General features: G+C 43.0%; 1 protein-coding gene across 2 annotated transcripts in view; it reads left to right on the top strand.

The window, feature by feature from the left end:
- Positions 1–17,680, top strand: part of Rab6 (RAS oncogene family member Rab6) — a 30,651-nt gene extending 12,971 nt beyond the window's left edge. The window contains exons 7-8 of one of the 2 annotated variants that reach the window (XM_084594904.1): positions 126–189; positions 15,697–17,680. In XM_084594904.1, the coding sequence (XP_084451030.1) occupies positions 126–189; positions 15,697–15,764 (132 nt within the window). In that variant the 3' untranslated portion in view covers positions 15,765–17,680. Of the gene's footprint in view, positions 1–125; positions 190–13,454; positions 14,311–15,696 lie in introns of those variants that run through there. The other variant, XM_084594903.1, reaches the window with a different exon arrangement.
- Positions 17,681–23,834: the final 6,154 nt, after the last annotated feature.

Raw genomic sequence — 23,834 nt, 5'->3', positions numbered from 1 at the left:
TCTGGGACTCTGAGAAACGTAGCATTACTTTGTGTACTTCTCTTTCTGTGACTAGCTTTGTAACAAATGTGGTAGATGCTGTGGTCTCAAATCAGTTCTTCTCGTGTTTTTCCCTTGTCACGCAGCTTTTCAGACGTGTGGCCGCTGCTCTACCAGGAATGGAAAACACGGAGCGAACGAAAGAAGACAGTATCCTTTTTTTTTTTTTTTTGCTTTCTTCATTCCCTGTCTTTCTTTTTTGTGTTTTTGCTTCTCCTGGGTGCTATGTGCGCTGGTGCCTGTAATGCACTTTTCATTCCCCTTTTGCGCAACCCTTCTTGGCCTCCTGTTTTACTACAGGGTCGGGCGACACCGGAGATGCATTCGTGTTGTGTTTCTGCTTCTTTGTTTGCAGTTCGAAACTCCCCCGGGGTGCTTGCCGACGTTTTGGTTCATCAAAAGCTTGTCATTGTGCCTGCATTATTCTTGTATACTTACCTTTTTCTTTTTTTCAAAGCAAGCCTTGTGGTGCAGAGTGTTCTTAAATGTCATTTCTTTTGGTGAGACTGGTGACCTTTGTGCTTCTGATTGCAAAGCGATGGTTGTGGTATTTATTTCAAAGCCACAGCTTGGTAAGCATGGTGTGTTGTTCCACTTGAGACAGCTTTGCAGCATTGAGTTGCCGCCCAGTGGAGAGCTCAGCCTTGTGCATTGTACTGAGAGTTCTAGAGTTCAGTGCAATCAATTTAGCTAACACCAAGTCGTGATATATTGGGCTCGGAGGCCTGCTGCGGTTTGACGTGTGTTGACTAGCAAGTTTTGCATTTCTTATTCTATTTCACTAAAAATGAGCATTCGTTTCTCTGATGAAGCGGTCGTTTATGTCCTGGTGGGGCTGGTTTTGCATGTCCTAACTGAGCTGAAACCATGGTAGATGAAAGGAGCGTCTTTAGGAAATTTCTCTGGTGCCTGGTTATGTCCTGCAGTGAATGCTTGCGAGCAAAATGGCTGCAGGATATGGTAGGTGACTTTTACTGCTACCTTGGCTCGAAGAGCAGCGTTTGTTTCATGTTTTGCCGTGTCCACGTTTTGTGACAAACTAAGGTAGGTCCACCGCATTCTTCACTGACATGACAGGCAACTCTGTGTTATGTATACGACACAAATGATATACAGCTGCTTTCAGAAACCCATCTTTGACCAGATGCGGACACTGAAGAGTTACATGCTAGATGCAGACACATTATGGGGCTTATCTTTTCCATTGGTCTGTTGTAAAAGAATAGTCTTTATGAGAAGAGGTTACAGGAAGCAAAATGAAAAGAAAGTTCTGCTTACCTTAGCTATGGCCACTTGCTGTCTTAAAATGTTCTTGTAATCAGAGCTTTTTGATCAGACCAGTTGGGAAACTCCACTTCAAGAAGTAACTGGTTTTAGCATGCATTTTTTTGGCTGCTGATGGATTGTGGCGCCATCTAGAAGCGGTCAATAGAGACTTTTAGTATAGCGTACACAGACACATGTAGAGGAATAGCGCACGCCAAAAATATTGTGACGCGCACTGCGCATGCGCTATACGATACCTGTGACTGAGCTCTTTCGTACGATCAGCCAGCGTACGCCGAAACTTGAGTTTATCGTGCCCGGCCCTCACGTATGATGGGAGATCAGCGTTGGCAAGATGGCGGCATCCGCCCGCTTCAGAGTGAATTTGTCTTCATTACCACGTTTTTGGGCACGCTGCCACCTATAAATGGCACACGGGGTCTTCACTTTGCCACGTGTAGCATTGAGCACAAATAATTAGCAAATATTTACCTCTGTTTTTTATTTTGCACGGCGGCAGCGCAGTCCGTAAGCCTGATGAGTAGCGTTGCTTTGTTGGCATGGCAGCGCCATGAAGTGATCGCCTTGGCTTGACTGCTTATACGCGTGTATCCGTAAAAATATGCTTGGCAGTATGGGGCTGAAAGGAGGCCATTGCGCACCATAACAGCAATACAAGGTAAAAGTATTCAACACGGTAATACCAATGTTGGGGAGTACAACAAAACTGCAACAGCAAAGAAACTAGCTCCGGTGAGACTTGGCTAGTTTTGCATTGCGAGTAAAAAAAAAAAAAAAACCTAAATGTGTTTTCTTATTATCTAGATGTCGCTACCGTAGTTTTCGTTCGCGCTTTCGTACGGACAACTAAAAGCGCCGATGCAACACACGGAGTAACGCTTCATAATTTGGTGGCATTTAGCGTACGAAAGCGTCCATACGCTATACTAAAAGTCTCTATTAAAAGCTATCTGCTTTTGCCGCCATTGCCGTCTGAAAAATAGCTCTTCTTTTTTTTTTGTCTTTACAGCTGTTTGGTATAATTTTTGGTACTGGGTCTCTTCAGCTGAGTTTATTTGCCAGGTGGTCGGGCGTTTATGAACAATCTGAAAGTTTGCAACTTAAGACACAGTTTCTTAATGGCACGGGAGCTGCCAATACCCATATTTTGACTATTCGAAACGGTTTTTTTTTTTTTTTTTTTTTTTTTTTTGGTACATGGGCCCTGTGGAAAGTTTCGATAATGGTAGTATTGAACAGCTCTGCTTTTAACACATTAATTCTCAATTAGAAAAGCCAGTTAATAATAGCAGTCCTATATATTGAGGGTCTTTGTATACATATTGACAGCAACACTACCATAGTTTCTGGTGCTGCTGAATCATATCGGACTTGTGAGGTCTGGTCCAATTGCCCTTAAAAATGCTACAACAGCCCATTTCTTCTGTTGATTAGGACAAATTAAAGCAGTTGATTATTTCATCTTGTGCATTTAGTCATGCATGCCTTTTGCTTCGTGGTTATCATAGCAGAAATATGGCACCCTTCTAATACTACCTAGCTACTTTGACAATGTCAAGTTGAGTGCAAATTCATTTCTCCGCACTGAAGTGCAGTTGAGTACTGTAAATTTGACCTGTTCATAATAGCGTGTTATCTGTGCTGCACGTCACGTTGCATTTTTCATAAACAGAAATCTTTGATATCGAGCTCAGTGTGGAACCAGATTTCTCTTACGAGTATTGCAGTAAAACGTCAGTAATTCACTCTCATTCTTTTTTTTTTTTTTATTCCTGGATAATTTGTAAAATGTTTTTGGTCTGACGATTTCTAATTTAAATTTTACCCGATATTTTATTCTGCCAGGTTACACACTAGCTTGCATACAGGGTCTGTTCTGAAAGTAGTAGGACTGGCTTTTTCCTGGGCGAACGGGCGGACGAAAAGCGGTCTGCGCGCGCAGGGTCGGTGAACTAGGATATTGGGAATGCTGGGGAAAATCGACAGTCAGCTTTCGGCCGCTAAAGAGCACAGGTCGCTTGTACTGTGAGCACCTGTCTAAACGCCTCATCACGGTAAATCATGGAGCGTTTACTGGATCAGCGATACGCAATCAAATTTTGTGTAAAGCTTGGCAAAACAGGCAAAGAGAATCACGACATGATTAAGCAGGCCTATGGTGATGCTGCCATGGGTAGATCAGGTGTTTTTGAGTGGCACAAGCTGTTCCGAGAAGGTAGGGAAAGAGTGGAAGACGACGACCGCTCCGGACGCCCTTCGACCAGCAAGACCAACGAAAATGTGTCGCGAGTGCAAAATTTGCTGAACAGTAACGGTAGAGTGAGTATCAGAATGATTGCTGATAACTTGAGCATTCCTCAAATCCAAGTTTTTGAGATCCTGACAGAAAACTTAGCCATGAGAAAAGTTTGCTTGAAGCTTGGGCCGCGAGTGTTGTCAGAAGTGCAAAAGACCAACTGGAAAGCGATCTGCCAGGACCTTCTTCATCATGTGAATGAGGACCCCGATTTTTCGGACAATATAATAACCTGTGACGAGACGTGGGTGCTTGAATACGGCCCAGAAAGCAAGCAGCAGAGCTCAGAATGGCACACCCCTACTTCCCCATGTCCCAAGAAAGTGCGAATGAGCAAATCCAAGCAAAAGTCCATGCTCATTTGCTTTTTTGATCGACTTGGAGTCATTCACAAGGAGCTCGTACCACCCGGACAAACAGTTAATGAAGTTTTTTACGTGGAAGTCCTCAAAAAACTGCGAAAACGTATTGTTCGCGTCTGCCCAGCCATTGCCAACAATTGGCGGCTGCACCATGACAACGCGCCGAGCCGCACAACGTTCCGCATAGTGGAGTATCTTGCCCAGCACACGGTGACAACGCTGCCTTAGCCCCCCTACAGCTTTGACTTGGCCCCGTCAGACTTTTTCTTTCCAGAGAATAAAATCAACGCTCAAGAGGAAGCATCACGGATCGGTAGAGGAGGTTCAACAGGTCGCGACGAGGGAGCTAAACAGAATTCCGGTCCAGGCGTACCTGGAGGCGTACGATAACTGGAAAACTTGTTGGCAGCAATGTGTAGACGTGGAAGAGTGCTACCTTGAAAACTTTTATCATTTGTACCATTCTCATAAATTAATTTTTTTTGTTTTTAAAAGAGTCCTACTACTTTTGGAACAGACCCTGCAAGTCAAATACCTGGGGAGCTGTGTTGCATTGCCCTAGTTCGACTGATAACACGGCACCGTGCTGCTGGTAATCATTGTGCAAGCCTACATTTTGTGTCGCACATGCTGTCGTGTTAAACAGTGAAAATACTCGCACTTCATGTGTGTATGACACTGTGACATCATGTTAGCAGAAGTGACTTGCAGTTCACGAGTGCCCGATGCCGTCATGTTCAGCAGTGCCCAGTGCTGACAGCAGTCCCCATTTCATGCGAACCATGCTGAAATTGCCAATAGAAAATGCTCCGTGCCAGCACAGATTGCCTGGGAATGCACTCACAGCACCAGACAGCACTTCCTAAGCACACAGTCAACTTGGTGATGTCCGCCTTTGTTTATTGTTTCGTAACAGCGGTTCTTCAGTCCAGACGAGAAATGTCCCTGCATATCTGTCCAGCAGTCATTGCGATTGTAGCCAGTATCACCGATTTACTCGAAACTGGAGACTTCGACAAAAATTTAAGGAAAGTCTCATGCACAGAGGTGGGCACCATTTTGTGCATGAGGACATAGAAAAGAGCTTTGCTAGTAACTGAGCTGCATCAATAGATACACGACCGCATCCCAAGGACGAGCATGTCCAAGCTTTAAATAGTATAGTGCGGGAGGTCAACTGCACCTTTTACTAGCGGAAAATAGAATATTTGTGGCAATGAGTAAGAACTAAACACTATTAGCAGCCCCGAACATTGTTGCTTCTGTGGAACTTCCAACTAGTGCTCCATTTTTGAATGTGCATGGCACTGTTCAAAAACCGCGTGTACTTTCTAGCTTTTTTTTTTTCTTTACGTGTTTACACCAGGCTAGCCATCGTTCGTTATTCCCGCGGGGTGGCTTTTGAGACTCTCTTAAGTAGGAATTTTCATTTTAAGCTTACGGAAGAAGTTATTACCTTTTTTGTTTTTTTCCTTCAAACAACAATTGCCACCTATCAAATAGTTTTACAATTCTCCTGGGGTTCTTACCCTTTAGGCTGCATTCAGAGGTTTTTTAGGGTCAAAATCACCATTTAAAAAGCTTTCAGATGAGCCGGGATATTAATGCACTGTATCGTTTACAGTTTGAAAATATGCTCTGCAGTCATCAAAACCAATGTTGCCAAAATCCTAGCTGCCAGAAATGATGCAGCGACCACAACTCCAGAGCTCCCGCTTGTTGATTGTGAAGCATAGTCAAGTTGAATGTTGTAGCATATTTGAAGTCCTGCACATGACTGACTGTTTAGCAATTTTTTTTTCTGTTCTTATTGATAATTCGTGAACTTCCTAATTCAAGTGTCTTACGTGGGCTGACTGGCTTCGAATCGATGTGGATCTGCTGCGTTTGAATTTGATTTCGTTTTATTTGAAGATGTTGGTGATCACACACACACCCCTACGAAGCAGAGCTGTACATCCAACATGAAAGCTCACATTGGCTGTAGAAGCAAACATCACATTAACGCATAGACAGAAGTATAATAAGTGGACAAGCGATCGTCATCATTGTCAGCCGGACTATACCCACTGCAGGGCGAAGGCCTCTCCCATATTCCTCCAATTAACTCGGTCCTGTGCTAGCTGCATCCACTTGACCCCTGCAAACTTCTTATCCTCATCCACCCACCTGATGCAATCATAATCAATCAATGTTTATTTATGGTGCATTCGAGCAAGGAGATCCTTTGGGCTAGCACACTTTCGGAAGAGAGGGATATAGTGGGAACAAAATACTACATAGTCATTATTATACAAATAACGTGAGAAATGTGAGTTGCATGACATTAATTTGAGCAGTGAAGCCAAGGTCGTGTTATTGGTTCGGCAAAGTTGAAATAAAATACTACATAGAACAAACTAAAGCAAGGCAGCAACAAAAAAAAAAAATTTGAATAATATGGCTGGCAAGAGTGCAATTTTTGCGACCCTTCGTGGTTAGTATTAGTTTTTGCAGCAATGGCTCCGTTTTTTTGGGCATGTTTGTTGACAGCTCAGCGGCTGTGTGCATTGTCAAATGACAGTGGCTGTTGTCAAGTGTCCAATACCAGTTGCAGTCCATTTAAGCTTTGATTAGCAGTTGCGGCAGAGTGTGCCAGCCAACAAGATAGTATTCAACATTCACCATATCGGGCTGGATCAACAACATTTCTCGCTGCTGTGTACCATATCTACCGTAATGCGACGGGAATTTTTCACTTTACTTCAACGGCTCCAGAACGCGCCTCACAATATATTCAAAATCAACTGTAAATATAGCAAGGCTATTCTTCCCTTCTCACTGTACAACAAGCATTTCCACCAGCCTCCTGAGTTGTTGGGAGAAGCCAACTTTGCAACTGCCGTGGTGCTATGCAGCATGCATGGGAAAAGGAGAGGGTGGTCTATGGACTTTAAATGAAAGTTGGAAAGTTGGAACCATGAAGAAAAAGAATGCATCGAAAAAGTCTGATGGAATAGTGAAAAGAAAGCAAGGCAGACAGGTAGAGGACTGGGCATCATGAAACAAAAAGAAGCTGTTTCCCAGCGATTATGGCCACTACTGTGTGGCATACTACCCAAGTGAATGCAACAAAAGCTTTGCTCCACTTGAGCATGTTGTGCGCTTTCATGAGGTGCTGCCTCTGAGACAATATCTGCATATTTGTTTTCCACATTTTTGCATGCTTCATTACCCTTCCTCACCCTTAGCTGTCTGCTTGAATGGGCTGAGGTGGCGTTAGTCATATTTTTCTTTTCTTTTTCTCTTTTTTTTTTCTTTTGCAGTGTCTACTTCCTTACTCAAGCTGTTTAGGTGAAAATGTGGTATTCTCAAGACACACAAAATAATAATGCCTTGGCTAACATAAGTCCTAACCTGCAGCTTCTACTAACCAAATGCATATAAACATTCAGACAAATGAAGCGGCACCAGGATGATTGTTGCCATATATGCCTCTATTGTATTGTCTTTATTTTTGTGCAATTGCAGTCTAGCCCAGTTATAACGAAGTCGGGGAAATCAGAAATGGCTTCGCTGTATCCGCTATTTCGTTACATCTGGACTGAGAAGAAAAAAAGTCTCTGACCGAAAGTTCCGACCCTTGATTTTTTAGACGTGCTTGATTATTTATACGACAGACTCCATAGAACTAACGAAATGCTCCAATTATAGTTAATGCCTCCGTGGTCCGCATTGCAGTGCGACGCAGTAGTAGTGGTGCCTCTTCACAGATGGCCTCCGCCTCATTTTGAGGATGCTTCACTGCATGGACTGTGAGGACTGTGCCGTGAAGCATCCTCAAGATGCAACGATTCAACGGATTAGCCATGGCAGGTTTGCTTTTCGTCTAAGCCCACGCGTTCGCCCGCCACGTGTCGATGGCCATAGGACGCCTGTTGCCGCCCGTCATCTGTGTAAACACTGCACGGTGAGTCAGTCAAGTATCAGAATGGGCACAAAACTGCTGGTCCCCTTCCTTCTCTGTGCTAATCGGAAGTTTATGTAACGTGATCTTTTTTTCTTTATTTATTTAATTTTTTTTTTTAATTTTGATTTTTTGGACCCCCTAGTAAGCCAAGAAAATTTGTCACGACTATTGTCAAATTGATGTACTGCCACTGGAAGAAGTGGTCCAGTGTTCCCTGAACATGTTTCGCGACCGCCAACTTCAAGATAGTGGCCTCCACGTCGTCCAGATGCGAAGCAAAGTTTTGCTCCGAACTCCCGAGGAACGTTCGTACAGCATCAGCCGCTGCAGTAGTCACCAGCTTGCGAGACGGCATAGCTGAGAAATCAAGGATCAACAGGGACGGCGAGCGAAGCTATGCACTGAAGCAATCTCTCGCTTCGCAGGAGTGCAGACGGCGCAGCGCATGCGGCCGTCAGCCGAGCTTTGCTTTTATTTTCGTGCAGAAATTCCTCTGAAAGGCGTGAAAGTGTTCCAATTGATAGATTATTTTTCATCTGCTACAAAATTTCTTCGCTATATCTGCTGAGACTTTTTTATTCACTTCATTAAAACCATACCCAGTTTTTATTGAAAAATGCAAAAATGGAAGTGCGAAATTGAAATCCATCCGTTATAACCGCTATTTCGCTATAAGTGGCTTCTGTAACCGGGTAGACTGTATTTAGCTCTATGCCACATGCCAACCACCAAGCTAGCACAGAAATTGTAGCTCTGTACAGTGATTTATGGAGATGCTTAAAAATTAAGGAAACCAAATCATTAATAAGCTACTGTTAAATACTGGTTATAACGAAATTCAAGAATGTCCACGATTTTTTGTTACATCCAGGTTTCTACAGATTTCATAAGAAGAATCGAAATGACAATGCAGAACGGGAACCAATATAAACAGCTGTAGGCAAGATCATCTTTAATATGTTTGCAGTAAATAAAGCCCCATTACTTGTAGTTATGAAAGCCGTGAAGCATTTCACGATCGCGCTGACAGCATGGCTGTGGCAGCTGCCTCCATCACTCGCACAAAGCTGCTGTGAGTGGTGCGACAGACTGGGAATGAGAATGTGGGAGGGGAGTTGCATGAGAGCAGCGCCCCTGGTTGTGGAGGCACAGATCACACCGGTCTCTTCGCTTATGTCGCCAGCTCTTGGTCTGCCTGCCACTGTTGCCCCCCCGACAACCCACTCTTCACCTTGCTTCGTCAACATTGTCCACCGTCCCTGCTACCGACTCGTGGGAGCCATTGACACTGGAATTTCTTAAGCAACCTCGCAGCATGATTGGCACACACTGCTCGCCTGGTATTTTTTTTTTATTGCCAAAGCAATACTACGCCAGGTCTAACCACTCGTCGGGGCCACGGACCAACCCTGCAAGAAGAAGAGGAAGGAGAAAAAGAACTTTTGGTCACCGGCAGCTAATGCTTTCGCTTCATATTCGGTTCAGCAGCGTTGAACCCTTCTCATTTTTTTTTTCTGCTACCATTTGCTGCCTTCAAGTATGAATTGTGGTGACACATTCCAAAGGTGAAAGCAGCTGAAACAGCTACATTTTCCTTGTAGAGTGCCATCAGGGCTGTATGGCATTTTTTGCACTCATTTTGAACCGACTTTCCCCTCATGTTAGTTTGTCATGAAACTTCTGCGCAATTCTGCTAAACTTTTAGTGACTCCACACTAGGTAACAGATAGTATGTTCAGCGAGCTCGCTCCATCAAGTTTAGAGACCGTAACATGCTCATTACATCAGAGTTTTCAAATGCTCTGCAATGGGGAAAGGGGGAATGATGGGGCATTGAAAAAAAATTCGCTATGTTGAGGTTTGTTACATACAGATTGAGGTGGTGTGATCACATAACCTGGTGGTTAGTTGAGCTTCATGGAAAATACCGTGTGACTAGCCAGTTACTGTTCACTTTAGGGGTGGTTGAAACTGCTTCTGTAACATGTATTGCAAAGCACTTAGAATGATGGCCATTTGTATGAAATCCATAAATTACAATGCATGGATGTTGCTCCCCACGGATGTGCCATTGGCGTCATCTGAAGTTGCCCTATCATTTTCATACCATGCGTTATCGGAAAGCCAGCTACTGATTTTTAAAAATAGGCTTTTACGGTATGAGGACTGCTTCTACAGCACTATTATAATGCCAGTGTTGGCGTCTGTGCTCAGTGACCTTCTCTGGTAATGTAGGCTGGAGTGCAGTGCAGTCCACATGGTACAGAGAAGGTCATTGGGCACTAGCGCTATTGACTGACATTTCTGGGGTGTCATAGAGCACTGGTTTTCAAAAAACGCAGGCCTCTTGGTGCATGATAGCCAACTCTCAAAATTGATGTCTTTGCTAATAGCCAACTGAAAGTTTCTAATTGTAACCAGGTACCTAATAGTTAAAAAGTTAATTATCAGAAATAATTTAACAAGCCTGCTGGTACCATCAGTGATATTTTTCCTGATGTCTGCCATCACTGGTGCTATATTGCTGCTTAACTATAGTGGCCGGCTAATTTTAAAAATTAAAAGTCAAAAAGATGCTTCTACAGGTTGAAGGAAGATATTCCAGGAAAAGAAATATGTAATGGGACGGACAAGGAAATAGACAACACAAGTACTTGCTGTCAGAATTGTGATTATGCACAGCACAGTAGTATTTGAATGGGTCAGATGAGCTAACTTTGGAAGTAGTGTGGTTTCTGTACCTAATTGTGTTTCCCTTCGAAATTAAGTACCGCCGCCCATACATTTAACACGTACGCTCGTGCGCGTGGCCTGAGAGGACATTAGTGCCACTCATTCTTTGGCACTGGGTCCAATACCATGCTGCGTCATGTGTTTTGGGTTGGTAGTGATAGTGGCTGCTCTGTGGCCATCTTAGCATGGTATACAATCAACCAGCAGTCGCTGAGTGGCACTACGTCCTCCCACGTCACGCGCTCCAGCATTAAGCGTGCAGGCAGCAGTACATTCTTAGTACTCTGCACCTTAGCTGCATTTAAAGCCTCTACCATTGCAATATATAACAGTCGGGTGCAAGCATCTGATTTTTTTTTCGTTTTGCTAGAAATGTCTGCAGCATGCCTTTGGATGAGCTTGTTTGTGGCTGCATGTGCCTCAGAGTAAATGAGCTATGTAGGTAGCGGCAATATGTACTTCGTTGCAAATCCTCTCTAGGAGTAAAAATGCGGTACTTAAATTTCCTACCTTAGTGGTTTGTTAACAGTGCTTTCCTACAGCAATTGAGCTTGTCCACATTTTTAGAAATGTAAAGGTCTAGTCCTGCAAATCTCTAGGAGATAAGCCACTGATAAAGGCTTCATTCTGTATTAGTGTCCCAAAGCAGCCTTCGAAGAACATTGTCGAAAAAAACCTTCGTAATGGAGATTTCGAGCAGCTCGGCTTGGCATGCTGTATGCACTGTCCCATATTTCCTCTCCGTGCTTGCTGTAACTGTGCTGCTGCTGTTACTGCACTTAGCCTCTGTGCAGGTCCTTGGGGGTGGCCGAGGCCATGTGCAAGTTCTGTGTCACAACAGCAGTTCCTCTCCTCCTTTTGTCGCCATCGACAGCTTTCCCAGTCAGTGATTCAGTCTTCCACGAAGTTTGCTGTGACCAGTGCAGTGCACTGACACCCTGCTAATCTCATTTGCGTTCTTAATGTAAGGAGCGGCATCAGCAACTGACTAAATGTGTGGTACTGTCAGAGAGAACACATACAGACTTGCCTTGGGATCTTTCGGGCTTTCCAGCACCGTGCGAAGCAGTAACAGTGTTTGCCCGAGGTGATCATGACCATTGTGCGTTCCACGCTGCATTTTGTATCACCGCGCTGGCAGTTTTCATTAGCAAATTGCGATGTGAACACAGTTTCCCTTTAGCACATGGATATCAGAGGCCTGGTTACACCTCCATTCACTTGTAAATGGTAGTCAGGAGTTCCTTTCAGTATTGAAGTCGTCTAGTGGTTTGGAGGGATGAAAAGGGATCCTACAATCTAAAATTCAATTTTTTCTGCAGTAAATGCATGTTTCACTCCCGAACAAGCAACAAAGAGGCAGATGAGTTCCACTGTGAATGGCACTTGGCTGGAGTGTTGTTCTCAGTGCACAATGTTGCCCATACGTGAGTGATGTAGGGTTTTTCTTTTTTTTTTTTTTTTTGTTCTGTTTTGTTGTTGTGATGCCGAAATGCAGGTTAGGACAGAGCACTATATTGCACGTTGTGCATGGTCTGTCGTTGAGACATCTCAACTGCTTCGCTGCTGCCTCACTGTGCACGAACGTGCCTCTAGCTTAGTAATATACATCCTCGTATCGAAGGGCAGCAATTTTGCCTGGACGTGTACAGAACATAAAGGAATCGTTGCCTGAAAAAATGTTAACCGACCATAACATTCCCTTGCTGGGATTGCGCAGCCCAGCATTCTGTGGTGTGGTTAGTGCTTGTTTGCTTTACCGGCACATTTTGCCCATCAAACCCACGTTCCAAAGCAAAAAAATATATATATATATATATATGAGCGCCTCTTTCACTGCAGCTCTGCTTTGCAAGTCTTTGCAGCTGACACTGTGCTCACATGCACATGTGCACGCACACACACAAACGCTGGCAGGTTCCAGGCACTGATGAATTCTGTCACCAATCTAGTACTTCGCAATTTTCACTGCTTGTTTGAGATCTGTCAGTGCAAATTTATCTGCCTGTCTTCTGGTACTATGGCACGTTTCTATTTCATGGCTTTAGATGTCTCAACGTTTTTCTATGCTGTCCTTTTTTTTCTTTTGCAGAGTGTGTGAATGCTGTGCAACATGCATGTCTATTCCTTGTTTTTTTTTTTCGTGGCTACTTGTTCTGATGTCTGCTTGTTGATGTCCCTGAGACTATTGCTAGGGGTGTGCGATCATACATCATTTCTCAAACTCCTGTTTGTTATTGAGCCCTGTTAAAAAGAACTCTCAAGTTAGAAAATGTGATGCGTGTTGATTGGCGTGTCTGTACTAAAAGCAACAGGATATTGTGCATAGATATGCTGTGATATCTCATTGTGCTGCGCGATTTGAGCATGCGTCATGGAATTTCATGCAGTGTAAATTCATCCAGAGCCCTCCTTTACGTTCCTCATAGCCCATATGTCGCTTCAGTACATGAAGCCTCACAGACCACAAATATTCTAGGTTATCCAACTTGTTAATGCTGCAGGTTTGCTAGTTGCGTAAACAGGTCAACATTGGTAAACCCGGCTGCACCAAAGTCACTAGTGTCAATTGGCGTGGTCATTGGTGTAGTATGCAGATAAGTTTGTGGTGGCATGAACATTGATTTCACCTCTTGTTCGCACATTCCTAGCTGTAGCCTTGCCTGCATGCAGCATGATATGCATCTTTATTGTTTTTCCTTGTTTGCTTATTTTGGTTTGTCAAGTTTGTTTTTTGTTGGTCTCCTTGACTCAGAACCCTCTCCCTTCCCCCCTTCACTACTGCCAGTCGTGGACGTCGATCTCAAAGACGGCCCCACGGAAACGCCACGTCCCGAAGGCGGTTGTGCCTGCTAGGAGCAAAGGAGAAAGAGAGAGAAAAAGGGGGAAAAAAATGGGAAGGCGGCCACATCACCACAACCTGCTGCTCTGCTGCGCCGCACCTACCTACCCGTCCACCGTCAGCACTACAGCTTAACACATGCATTTGTGCATGCATACACAGCAACACGTACACAATGCGTACACACACACACACACAGTTTATCTCAGGCAAACACATACACGGCTGGAGGCACGCCGGTACAGTCGCTACCCAACTTCCGGGATTGTTACGTGCTGCCGGGTGCACGGAACGAGAAGGGACAACAAACGCAAGAAACGAAAAGCAGGCGGATACAAGTGCCACAGCCACTGCCACTGCATCGAATTGCATTGTGCTTTCTTTTCTTTTTTTTTTACCACCCCTGCCATTTCAGCAAGTTGACTCTAACTTGTGCTTGGATGTTTGTGGTGATCCACTGCAAGTCTGTGAAGTGTTGCGCGTTGTCCGCACACTTGGAAGGCCAGCATCTGTTGTAGAAAGGTGGGCTGCCTTGAGGCAGGGGGGGGGTGCTTTGTAATTGTTAGCTGGTTGGGCGTGCTTCTCTTCTAAAATCTGTTGACTCGTTTATTTAATACGCCTTTTTTCGTAGCTCTGCTGAAGCAAGAGCAGCCGTCCTCCATTGTATCTATTTTTTTTTTCTAACAGACATCTGCACCCTTGGGGTGCATTGCTCTCTGCAAGTTTGTCTTCATTGATCTGCGTTGTTTTGTCATTCTGTGTTCCTCTTTGTTCTTGTTTTGTAGAATATAAACTTTTTTTTGTACTTTTTGTGGCATTGTTGTCTGTGGAGACTTTCTCTTGTCTGACCAGTTCTATGGTGAACCCAGTCATCCTTTTCACTTAGGTATTTCTTTTTTTACATCGAGTATGGAGTTCAGAACTTAGCACTCACATTCTTTTGTAATTTGTAGGCTGTAGGCAATAGGAATGACATGTTTTGCAGCATGCAGTGCGCATTCATATCCGAGGCAAGGCGTATTAATCGGCAGCATGCCAGCTCGGGTGTAATGATGTGCATCTTGCCACATTACTGGACCACTTATAACAGGTTGCGCCTTCTGACCCGAACTGTTTAGTTTGCTAATCATTTGCGATGAAGAAATGGGTGCTACGAAGAAAGTATAACTCTATATAAAATTCAATGCAATTCTTGGCAATGCATGCTGGCAATTCTCATGGCAATTCTTGCTGAGTGCACCTAACTTCTTGCCGTAGTTAAGGAGTGATTTTTTTTCTTAACTTTATTTTGGCAAAATCTGTATCTGTGCAAAGTAAAGTTTGGCTTACTGCTGCACGATTGCTTAAACATTTTAACAGTAGGCTAGACAGCTTTGTTTTCTCTAGGACAGGCATGACAGAACCAGAGTAGATGTTGCTTGTCACTGCATCATTTCAGTACTTCAGAACTACATGCATGACTGGCACTAGAGGGGAACTTGTAAGTCAAGGTTAAAGGCTGTTGCAAGGTATTTGAAAAGCTGTTGGTGCGTGTAGACGAAGCACTTGAGTTGGCTTCGAGGCATTATCAAATGCTAGCCATACTTAATGTGCATTTAAATGTGCTGCAGTCTTGCTTCTATTGTCCATAAGCCAAGCAAGTAGAAAATTTTCAAGTGCTATGTTGCGGCCAGCCAGGTGTTACCAAGTCCATGTAGCAGGCCTTTGAAGCAAACACCATTGTGCTATTGTAGAATCTGCATCATGAGTTGACCTTCCTGCTTGGTGCTCTTAACTGGAACACGTTCTGGCTGGTAGCCTTAAGTGACAGCACGCACAAATACAAGCTTGCATTGTGCCTTAATTTGTTGGGCAAGGCAAAGTAAACACAGAGCTCTTCTTGAAATTAGCTGAGAGCATTTGCTTGCTCACTGATAGTTGATTTAGTGACTTTTACTGACAAGTCGCTTGACCTCATTCTAAGGCTCATGTCGCCTTACACGTGCTCAGGGTGGCAGTGTGTTTTAGTCTGATACTTGAAATAAGCTGGGGAGCGTTGTTGCAGTGTGTTTGACCAGTAATCGATCAGGAAAATGGTGCTGATAACATACCCTTGCCATTTCCCTTCCGCATGCAGAAAGCAATACAGCGAGTGCATGCGTGCGTGTGCAGTAGTAGCCTTAACTCTCCATCCCTTCACCACCACCAGCTGTTCCGCTGAAGCCCCAGGAACCACCAAAGGTGATGAAGGATGAAGAAGGCAGCTGCATCTGCTAGAGGATCTAGGCGCCTACTCAAGCTGCCGCGACTGTTGCTTTTTCACGTCCCCGTCGCTCCCACTGCTGCAGTTGCCCCTGCTGCTGCTGCTGTTGCCGCTTTTGCTGCACACGCGGACAGCTTATTCCTTAGAAAACCAAGGCTGCGGCAGACTGCAAGACATGAGAGAAAAGTTGTTGAGAAGCTGAATGGGTGCTGTTGGCTTGAAGTTTGCAGACCGAGCATTCGAAGGTGGGGCTTTAGGCTTGTGCTCCTGTGAGTGAACGGCTTTTTTATTATTATTTTTTTGTACCGTGTTAAATGCAGAAGTGCCCAACAGTGTTTGTCACTATCCTCATGGGTCATGTGCGTTTGGCAGTATCTTCACACTTCAGCTGTCCACCCATTTTGCAGCATCGTTGTCATGGTAGTCCAAGGAGAGAGAGTGCTTACATTTAGACCTACACAAGCCTGCATTGTTAGTACATTGGAGTATGCAGAAAAGTCTCGTATAATCTGCGCCTGTGAATAGGGAGGCTGCGAGCTGCATTGCAAATGATTGCGGCAAACCAAAGCTAATTGCAGACTATGCAGCAAGGCTTAAAGCGAGATGTAGCCGCGAGGGGAGGTGTTATGATGAAAGAGCACCTGGCCAGATAGCTTGCAGAGCCTGGCCTCCTTTATGTCCAATAGTTTACAATTTTACCGCTTCTAAATGTGTGCAGTAACAGCAATGGTTGAATACTTGCACACACTTCCCGTCTTTCAGGCATTGCTTTCATCATTTTGTGATTTGCTAGAGGAGACTTGTTTCCGAGCGCATTTAACACTCCTGCCCAAAGTTGTGGTTCTGCGGACAACTAGCACATCTTGTGGATGTTTCACTGTATTGTGACGTTACACTTGGGTACTTCTAGGTGGATACCAGTTGGTGAATGGCTCACTTGCATGGTCTGTGAACTCATGCCACCCTGTGTACATTCCTCGCAATAAGTTTTTTTTTTTCCCTTCCCTTTTGAACGGATACAGCATGGCTACTGTGGGGCGCAACTGTTATCTTCGAAATGCTGCAGTGGTTATGTCCAGCCTCTGTTATGAATGATGCGAGCCCTAGCCCTGTGCTGGACTGAGACGACTCTCTAGTCCAAGGTTTTTATCAAGTCTGAAAGATTGCATGTTTATAAACACGGTATGGGAGTGTACGAGAGATGGTCAACAATCAGTGTGATGATGACGAAGCCGATGCTGCCGCTTACAGGCGCCTCTTCATTAGTGAGAATTATTTTGCTTGTTCGTTTCTTCTTAACTGTCCTTGTTAGAAGCAACCACAGCTTGTACTGCTTGTGATCCTGTGAGAAAGTGAGCAGCGCCAATGCAGGGCACTACCACTGCCGTTCGCACCTCCACACAGACGACACCAGCTGAGGCATTTCAAGCTTTTGATAGGGTCTGCAAACTAAAAGAAGAGTTTGAACAGCAGTTCTCATTTGGGGACATGGATTTGTATAAGGCAACAGCGTTCGTCTCATAAAAGAGATATAGCCCCCCCCCCCCCCCCCCCCCCCCCCGACTCCTAGATGGTGCTGCTTCTAACAAAGATTTACTTTTTTCTCCATACTCAGTGGCCAGCAAAGAGTGCAGAGGTCTATTTTAGTCACCTTTATGGTTGCTTTCTATTGGGGTTTATTTGTAGAGCATAATATTTATTCAGATATTCACTTTATTCTATTATTTGTTGCGTGTGTGTGTGACTCAAAATGCTGAGCACGTTTGAGAACAAAACTCTTTTCACAGTGAGGTGATGCAGCTTTGCACACATGCAAAAAAAAAAAAAAAGGCTGCTAATGGTGCGAGGCTACTTACAGCAGTTCTGAGGAACCCTGACTGAGAAGAAAAGTTTTTCCAATAAAGTTGGCCACAAAGGCTTTGCAGAGCAACTTGTGCAAATTGCAATGAACAATGAACCTGACATGCATGCACTTTCAAGCACACTTAAGGCACAAAGGTGAGTCCACTTTTGAAATGGCTTGCTTCAGTGACCAACAGAGGGGTCATCATACTTTTAAAATGGAAGATCATTGAAAGTGAAAATTAATTGTGCAGTCTTTTTTTTTTTTCTTTGTAGTGTTGTCACATAGTACATTGGAGTCCTTCAAACAGTCCACTTTAATCGTAAACAAACAATAGCTGTATGCTGACTCTTACTTTAGCTAAGATGACTAGCTAGGTAAGTGAATGAGGGGTCATCATACTTTTAAAATGGAAGATCATTGAAAGTGAAAATTGTGCACAGTCTTCCTTTTTTTTTTTTTTTCTTTGTAGTGTTGTCACATAGTACATTGGAGTCCAAACAGTCCACTTGAAGTTAATTGTAAACAAACAATAGCTGTATGCTGACTCTTAGTTTAGCTAAGATGACTAGCTAGGTAAGTGAATGAAGCAACAGTTCTGATAAACATATTTATGGTAGTTCACACTAACTTTTGAAATGCAGAAAGCCATGCCAGACTTGATCATTCTTAAGAAGCTCTATGTGGGAGACTATTGCAAACTGCCATGATTATGAGGTGAGCACAGAGATAACAGCCCTGCTCCATAGAATGGATTCACATATTTCTTGTACAGCTCAATTTAACGCCCTTGTATTCCAATCTGAGTACTGGAAAAATGAGTTCAATTTAGACTCGAGAGAACTGACTTGGACTGTTCATAGCCGATTGCTCTTATGGTGGACAGCTTCCTGCAAATAGTAGGACTAAAACTGCATCAATGATGGAGCAGAGATGACAAAACCACTGACAGCCTTGTGCTGAAGGCTGTTGGACACAAATTCTCAGACTTCCAGTGTGCGCAGTAACGTGCACAATTCAGCTTATTGGTAAAATAATTCGGTAAAATGGGCCCAATGCTCGTCCTTGGCGCTACTCTGTTCTGTTCCATTTCTTGTGCTGCAGTTATCTGTATGTTATAGTCGAATTCGGATATTTTGAACTTTGTGCTGAAATAGTTCAATAGATCAGCAATTCAAAAAATGGCAGTTGGTATGGTTATCTGACGTATAAGCAAGAATGCACTGCATCCAGGCTAGTGATGTGCTGCTTGCAGTGATGTGTCATCTGCCCGCATCTGGAAGCACACGGATTGCTAGGCATTCGTTGGCCAAACCTGCTTCACATCGAAGCCGCAGCGAGCAGTTCTTTGGAACTAGCCATTGCCACAAAAAATTATTAAAGAGCATCGTTAAAAGACTTGTGGCGTGCAGTTCGATATATTGAATGACCTGCGCAATTGCAGTTCGATATACTTCATGGCTTTCTGATACTTTCATAAAGGATTTTCGAAGGGATAATCTTTGTTCAGTATAACTAGGGATTGCCTTTTCGGTTTGAACCTATAAACACTGATAAAAGTGCTCCGAAATCATTTCTGAAAATTAGGTTTGAACTCAAAAGGATAAGTATTCTTGGCACGCAAGGCATAGATAGCTGGCCGTTGAGCACGAGTTTCAGTCGCAGTTGAAACTTAACTGAGAAGCAAAGGGCAGGGGGATGCGAAAATGGTATGATCTAAAAAGCAGAGTGGTTGTGCGATCTCTGGTATATAGCTCTACTAGCTTACATGTCTCCGTGGATCATGAATCACCACCTTTAAGCTGCCTGCTAGCTAAATTGTTTGTTTGCTATCATCACCCGTTTAGCCTCGTTATCAGACGCATACAGGAGACTGACGAAAAACCATGCATGGATGTCATGAAAAATTATGTTCTGGCTACCATGAAAATGAGCGGCAGTTCCATTGCTGGCATCACACAGCCTGTGTGGTGACCCACCCGCTCACTCTGCCCAGTGCAACACCCTAAAGATTACAAGACTTGTTTTCCACCTGCATTTTTGTCTGCTGGCTGTGTGGTGCCTTGTGTTACTTTTTTTAGTAACTCCTTACGCAAGCGGAACTTTAAATGCTGCCTTTTTATTTTTTTTTGCACTGGTTACTGGGATATAACTGCTGATGTTGACAAAAACATTGAGACTGACTGGAAGCGGCTTGTAGGAAAAGTTTGTAGTTCGCAGTAATTGATAAGCTTTCTAGGCTGATTTGCGCACTGAGATGATTGCAATCTTGGCTGCATCAAAAACAAATTTTGGATTGCGTGTTCACAGGGATAAAAGCTCCTAGGTATGCACAGTGTCTTTGTATAGTGCATAGGTGTCGAGCTGTCTTCTGTGCTATCTCCGTGCTGCTACTTGGCCTCTGCTTTGAGAATTTACTACAGCGGTATTCACTAATCAACTGATACCAATTTCGTTCTGTTAAAGAACATTTGCATATACATACAAGCTAAACATTCACGGCATTGCTGAGAAACTTGACAATGCAAGCTACGTTGAAAGATAAAAATAACGAAGGAAGTTTTCGAGGGTAAACTTCAAGTGAGTTGCCAACCTATCGGGTGCATTCATAGGCTGGGGTGTAAGAATGACAAATGCCATACTATTCTCTATTTAAAAATATTTGTAGAAAAAACTGCAAAATGTTGCAAAGCAAGAAGGCTCTGGGATACTCATTTGGAATGATTGCTCACAGTCTATGCTGCATAAGTGGAAACTGCTTTAGGAAAGTGCGACAGAACAGAGTGGTCAGGAAAAGGTCCACTCATTCATAATAAGCTAAAAGTGGATAAAGATATAATATTCTGGAATCAATCGCAAAATACATTCATAAAGGTAGTCTACTCGATTTAGAGAACAGATAAGCAGGACAAGGCATAACTAGATTGACAAGAACATAGCAAAACAGCTGCGAGTAATAGGCATTAATGCTCATAGTAAACAAGACAGACATTCTCCTAATGCATCATTGTCTACACATTACAGTGATCACTGAGGTACGGCTCCACAGTGAAGTGAGTGATGAGGTGAAAAGAAAGAATCTAGGGGTGGTGAAGTGGCTGTCCTCTTTAAGAAACCAGTTGAGACCATCTTGCAAGATGATGTAGATAATGAATGCATGTGTAAAACTGCCCAGTTGTGGTCAAAACTTTGCTTTATATGCTTTATTTAGGTCTCCCGGTTCTGGAACCAAATACTTAACTGCAAAATAATATGTCACAGTACTAAAACAGTAAAATTTTATTGATGGGTAATTTCAACTTGCCGGTTGTGGATTGGAAACTCCTCGAGTGCCTTGGTGCTTGCATTAAACAGGCAACATATTAAAATAATGCTTACCCATAGCCTGACGCAAATAGCTCAGGAACCATCCCAAAATGTTGGTTCCACAAATTTGTTGCTAGATTTGTTGTTCATCCCTCACAACCTAATAAGGGAGTAATTACTCATTGACATCCACTCAAGCACAGCCATATTGCTACAAAGGAAAGTTCTCGGAAGTTTCGTGGTTAAAGAAAAATTCGTCCTGGTCCGGGTATCGAACCCGAGACCACTGCCTTTCTGGGGCAGTCGCTCTACCAGCTGACCTACCCAGTATGGCCAGCGGATCAAAGGGTAAGGTGAGAGCGAATTGATCAATAACTCTAAGTGGAAATTGTGTTGTGGGACAAGGGCTGTCTATCATTGCTTGGTGTTTCAATTCCTCTGGTGCGACAAACAAACAAGCAACTCTCATTGCCGCGTTACTTTAAGTGTTCGCCCACCAATGGGAAAGAAACCTAGAGTTTATTGCATTTTTGAAATAAACAAATGGGGACAAAATGGGGAAAGTGCATTGAGATGGTCATCATTTGCAGTACAAGTTTGTAATTTTCAGTTATTGATACTTTCTTGGCTGGGTTGTAGACATCGATGAGCAGTTTAAGAAAATCTGTTCTTATTCTTTTAAAACTTTCGTACCAAGCAGGTACAAAAAAAAAAGTAGAAGGAATTCCCATGAATGACACATAATATAAAACAAACGAGGCAAAGGATAAAACAACACAAGAAGAAATGCGCTGATCCTAAAGTGATCAAGGATTTGCTGGACAGTATAATTGCACGTGCCTCACGTGGTTCGAAAGATAATTCTTTTAACATATCACCTCAAAATCTTGTATAAAACAAGCAAAGTTTCGGAATTATATTATAGTGAAAAAAATAAAGCAGTGTCCCAAATTACCGTGATGAACATTAAGGCATGTGATTAAAAGGACATTGCACAGGATTTTAATAGTTATTTTCAAAGTGTTTTCTTCTTCAAGCACATGTGCCACCAACAGGCTACAGCACAGCGTATTATCCTCATAAGCGAATTTTATTTATTACCCTAGTGTCTTTTTCTATGTTACTGAACCTCGAAACCAAAATTTAATGTGGTCCTGACAACATTCCAAACACATTTCTGCATCACACTTCCGAAACTCTGGCTAAATTTCTTGTGATAATTTTTTGCACTTCAACGTTAATAGGCAAAATACCTGACGATTGGAAGACACCCTGTACCGTTCCAGTTTATAAAAAAAGGAGGTGATCTTTTGTTGCAGAACTAGTGTCCCATATTAATGACGTCACCATGCTGTGAGCTATCTGAACATGTTCCACATTGCGTGAACGCCAAAAAATAACGCCAAAAAACATACATCATAGCTATACATATTGCCGCGAACCTTTCAAAACTTTATTTCTTCTTTTTCTACAGCCGCTGCATGCAGCCTTATTATTGCGATTCCAGCGCATGAATCGGTTATGTATTCTTTGTTTTTTGTTGATTTCTTTTGTCGCGAAAAGTAGCCTTATCATTTTCTTTTTCGTGCAAGATGTGCCGAGATATATCTTGAAGATTCCAGCCATTCCCATATGTTTCTACAATGTTCAGGGTATGCTAGTTACTGCTTGCAGTTTTATCTCAACTTTTCTTCCAAGCATTTAAATCGAGCGCTGACACATGAAATGGGCATTAGTAGATCGACAACCGCTCAGCACGATTGTTGCTGTCGCCGCCACAGAGTTGTCTAGTTCTTTTGTGGGCGCAAGAGAGCCCAATGAAGAGTTTTCAGTGCAATTACGCCTGTCTTTTGGTGCCTATTGCTTTGTCACCACCACGCGACACAATATAAATTAGGCTCATTCCCTCTTCAAGAATCTGGTTACAAATACCTAGGAATAACCATAACTAGCAGCATATTGTGGAACTCTCATATGAACATTATCTTCTCTTCAACTTTTGCAAGTTATGCTGCTGAAGACAAACTGAAAAATACCCCTCCTAACATTAAGCTTTGTTATTCTTCTATAATTTGACCTAAACTAACCAAACCTAAAAAATATGCATGCATATTATGGTACCTGCGTACTAAATCTAACATAAAAAATTTGGAAATACAGAAAAGAGCTGTGCTGCTTTGTTTGTTTCTTTGTTTAATATATGTGCAAGGACTGACTCCAAAACCACTTTAATGCAAAATAATAAAACTGAACCATTCAACATTTAAGAAGATTTAGGTCAAAATTTATATCTCTCTTATTACATAAAAAACTCAGTCTGGACCCTCATTACACTTAAAGCCATCATCAACCAAACACACTCGGCAACACCTCCGTAGTCACTAAAATTGATGTTTTTTTTTATGCACAATTACGGATGAGAATCGGCTAACTAACCCATTGCCTCATGAGGTCCAAACAATTTCAATGACTTCTACACCCACCCTGCTTGGAGTTAGTATCTGCAGTATTTCATAAATAAGAAAAAGTTTGTGACACAAAAAACCATTCACGAAGAAGACATACAATGTCTCAGTGTTCCTTGGACACTGTCTCTCCCTCTCTCATAAGCATTCTCCCCTGTTGCACTAACTTGTTTCCCAGAAGAATATAGTATCGCCATCCCAGCAACAAGTTTCATTAAAAAAAATATACATAGCAATGCCCTCTTTTGGGTAGTCACCAGATATTTATACAACTACTCATTTTGCTGCTAACAGAAAAGAACACAAGAGCCTTTGAAGGGTGATTCCCTGATTTCACTTACATATAAATAAACACATTAGTGCTCAACAGCAATACAATATTTTGCAAAATAGGCCCAAGGAAATGTTCAGACATCATACATGGAAGGCCACACAGTGGATACTTAGTAACTATCAAAGGTTACCATAGG

This window comes from Amblyomma maculatum, chromosome 2, assembly GCF_055883805.1.
Source record: "Amblyomma maculatum isolate TAMU_Amacu chromosome 2, ASM5588380v1, whole genome shotgun sequence".
Lineage (NCBI taxonomy): Eukaryota > Metazoa > Arthropoda > Arachnida > Ixodida > Ixodidae > Amblyomma > Amblyomma maculatum.
Note: the sequence above shows the minus strand (reverse complement) of the source record. Positions and strands in the feature narration are given on the sequence as shown.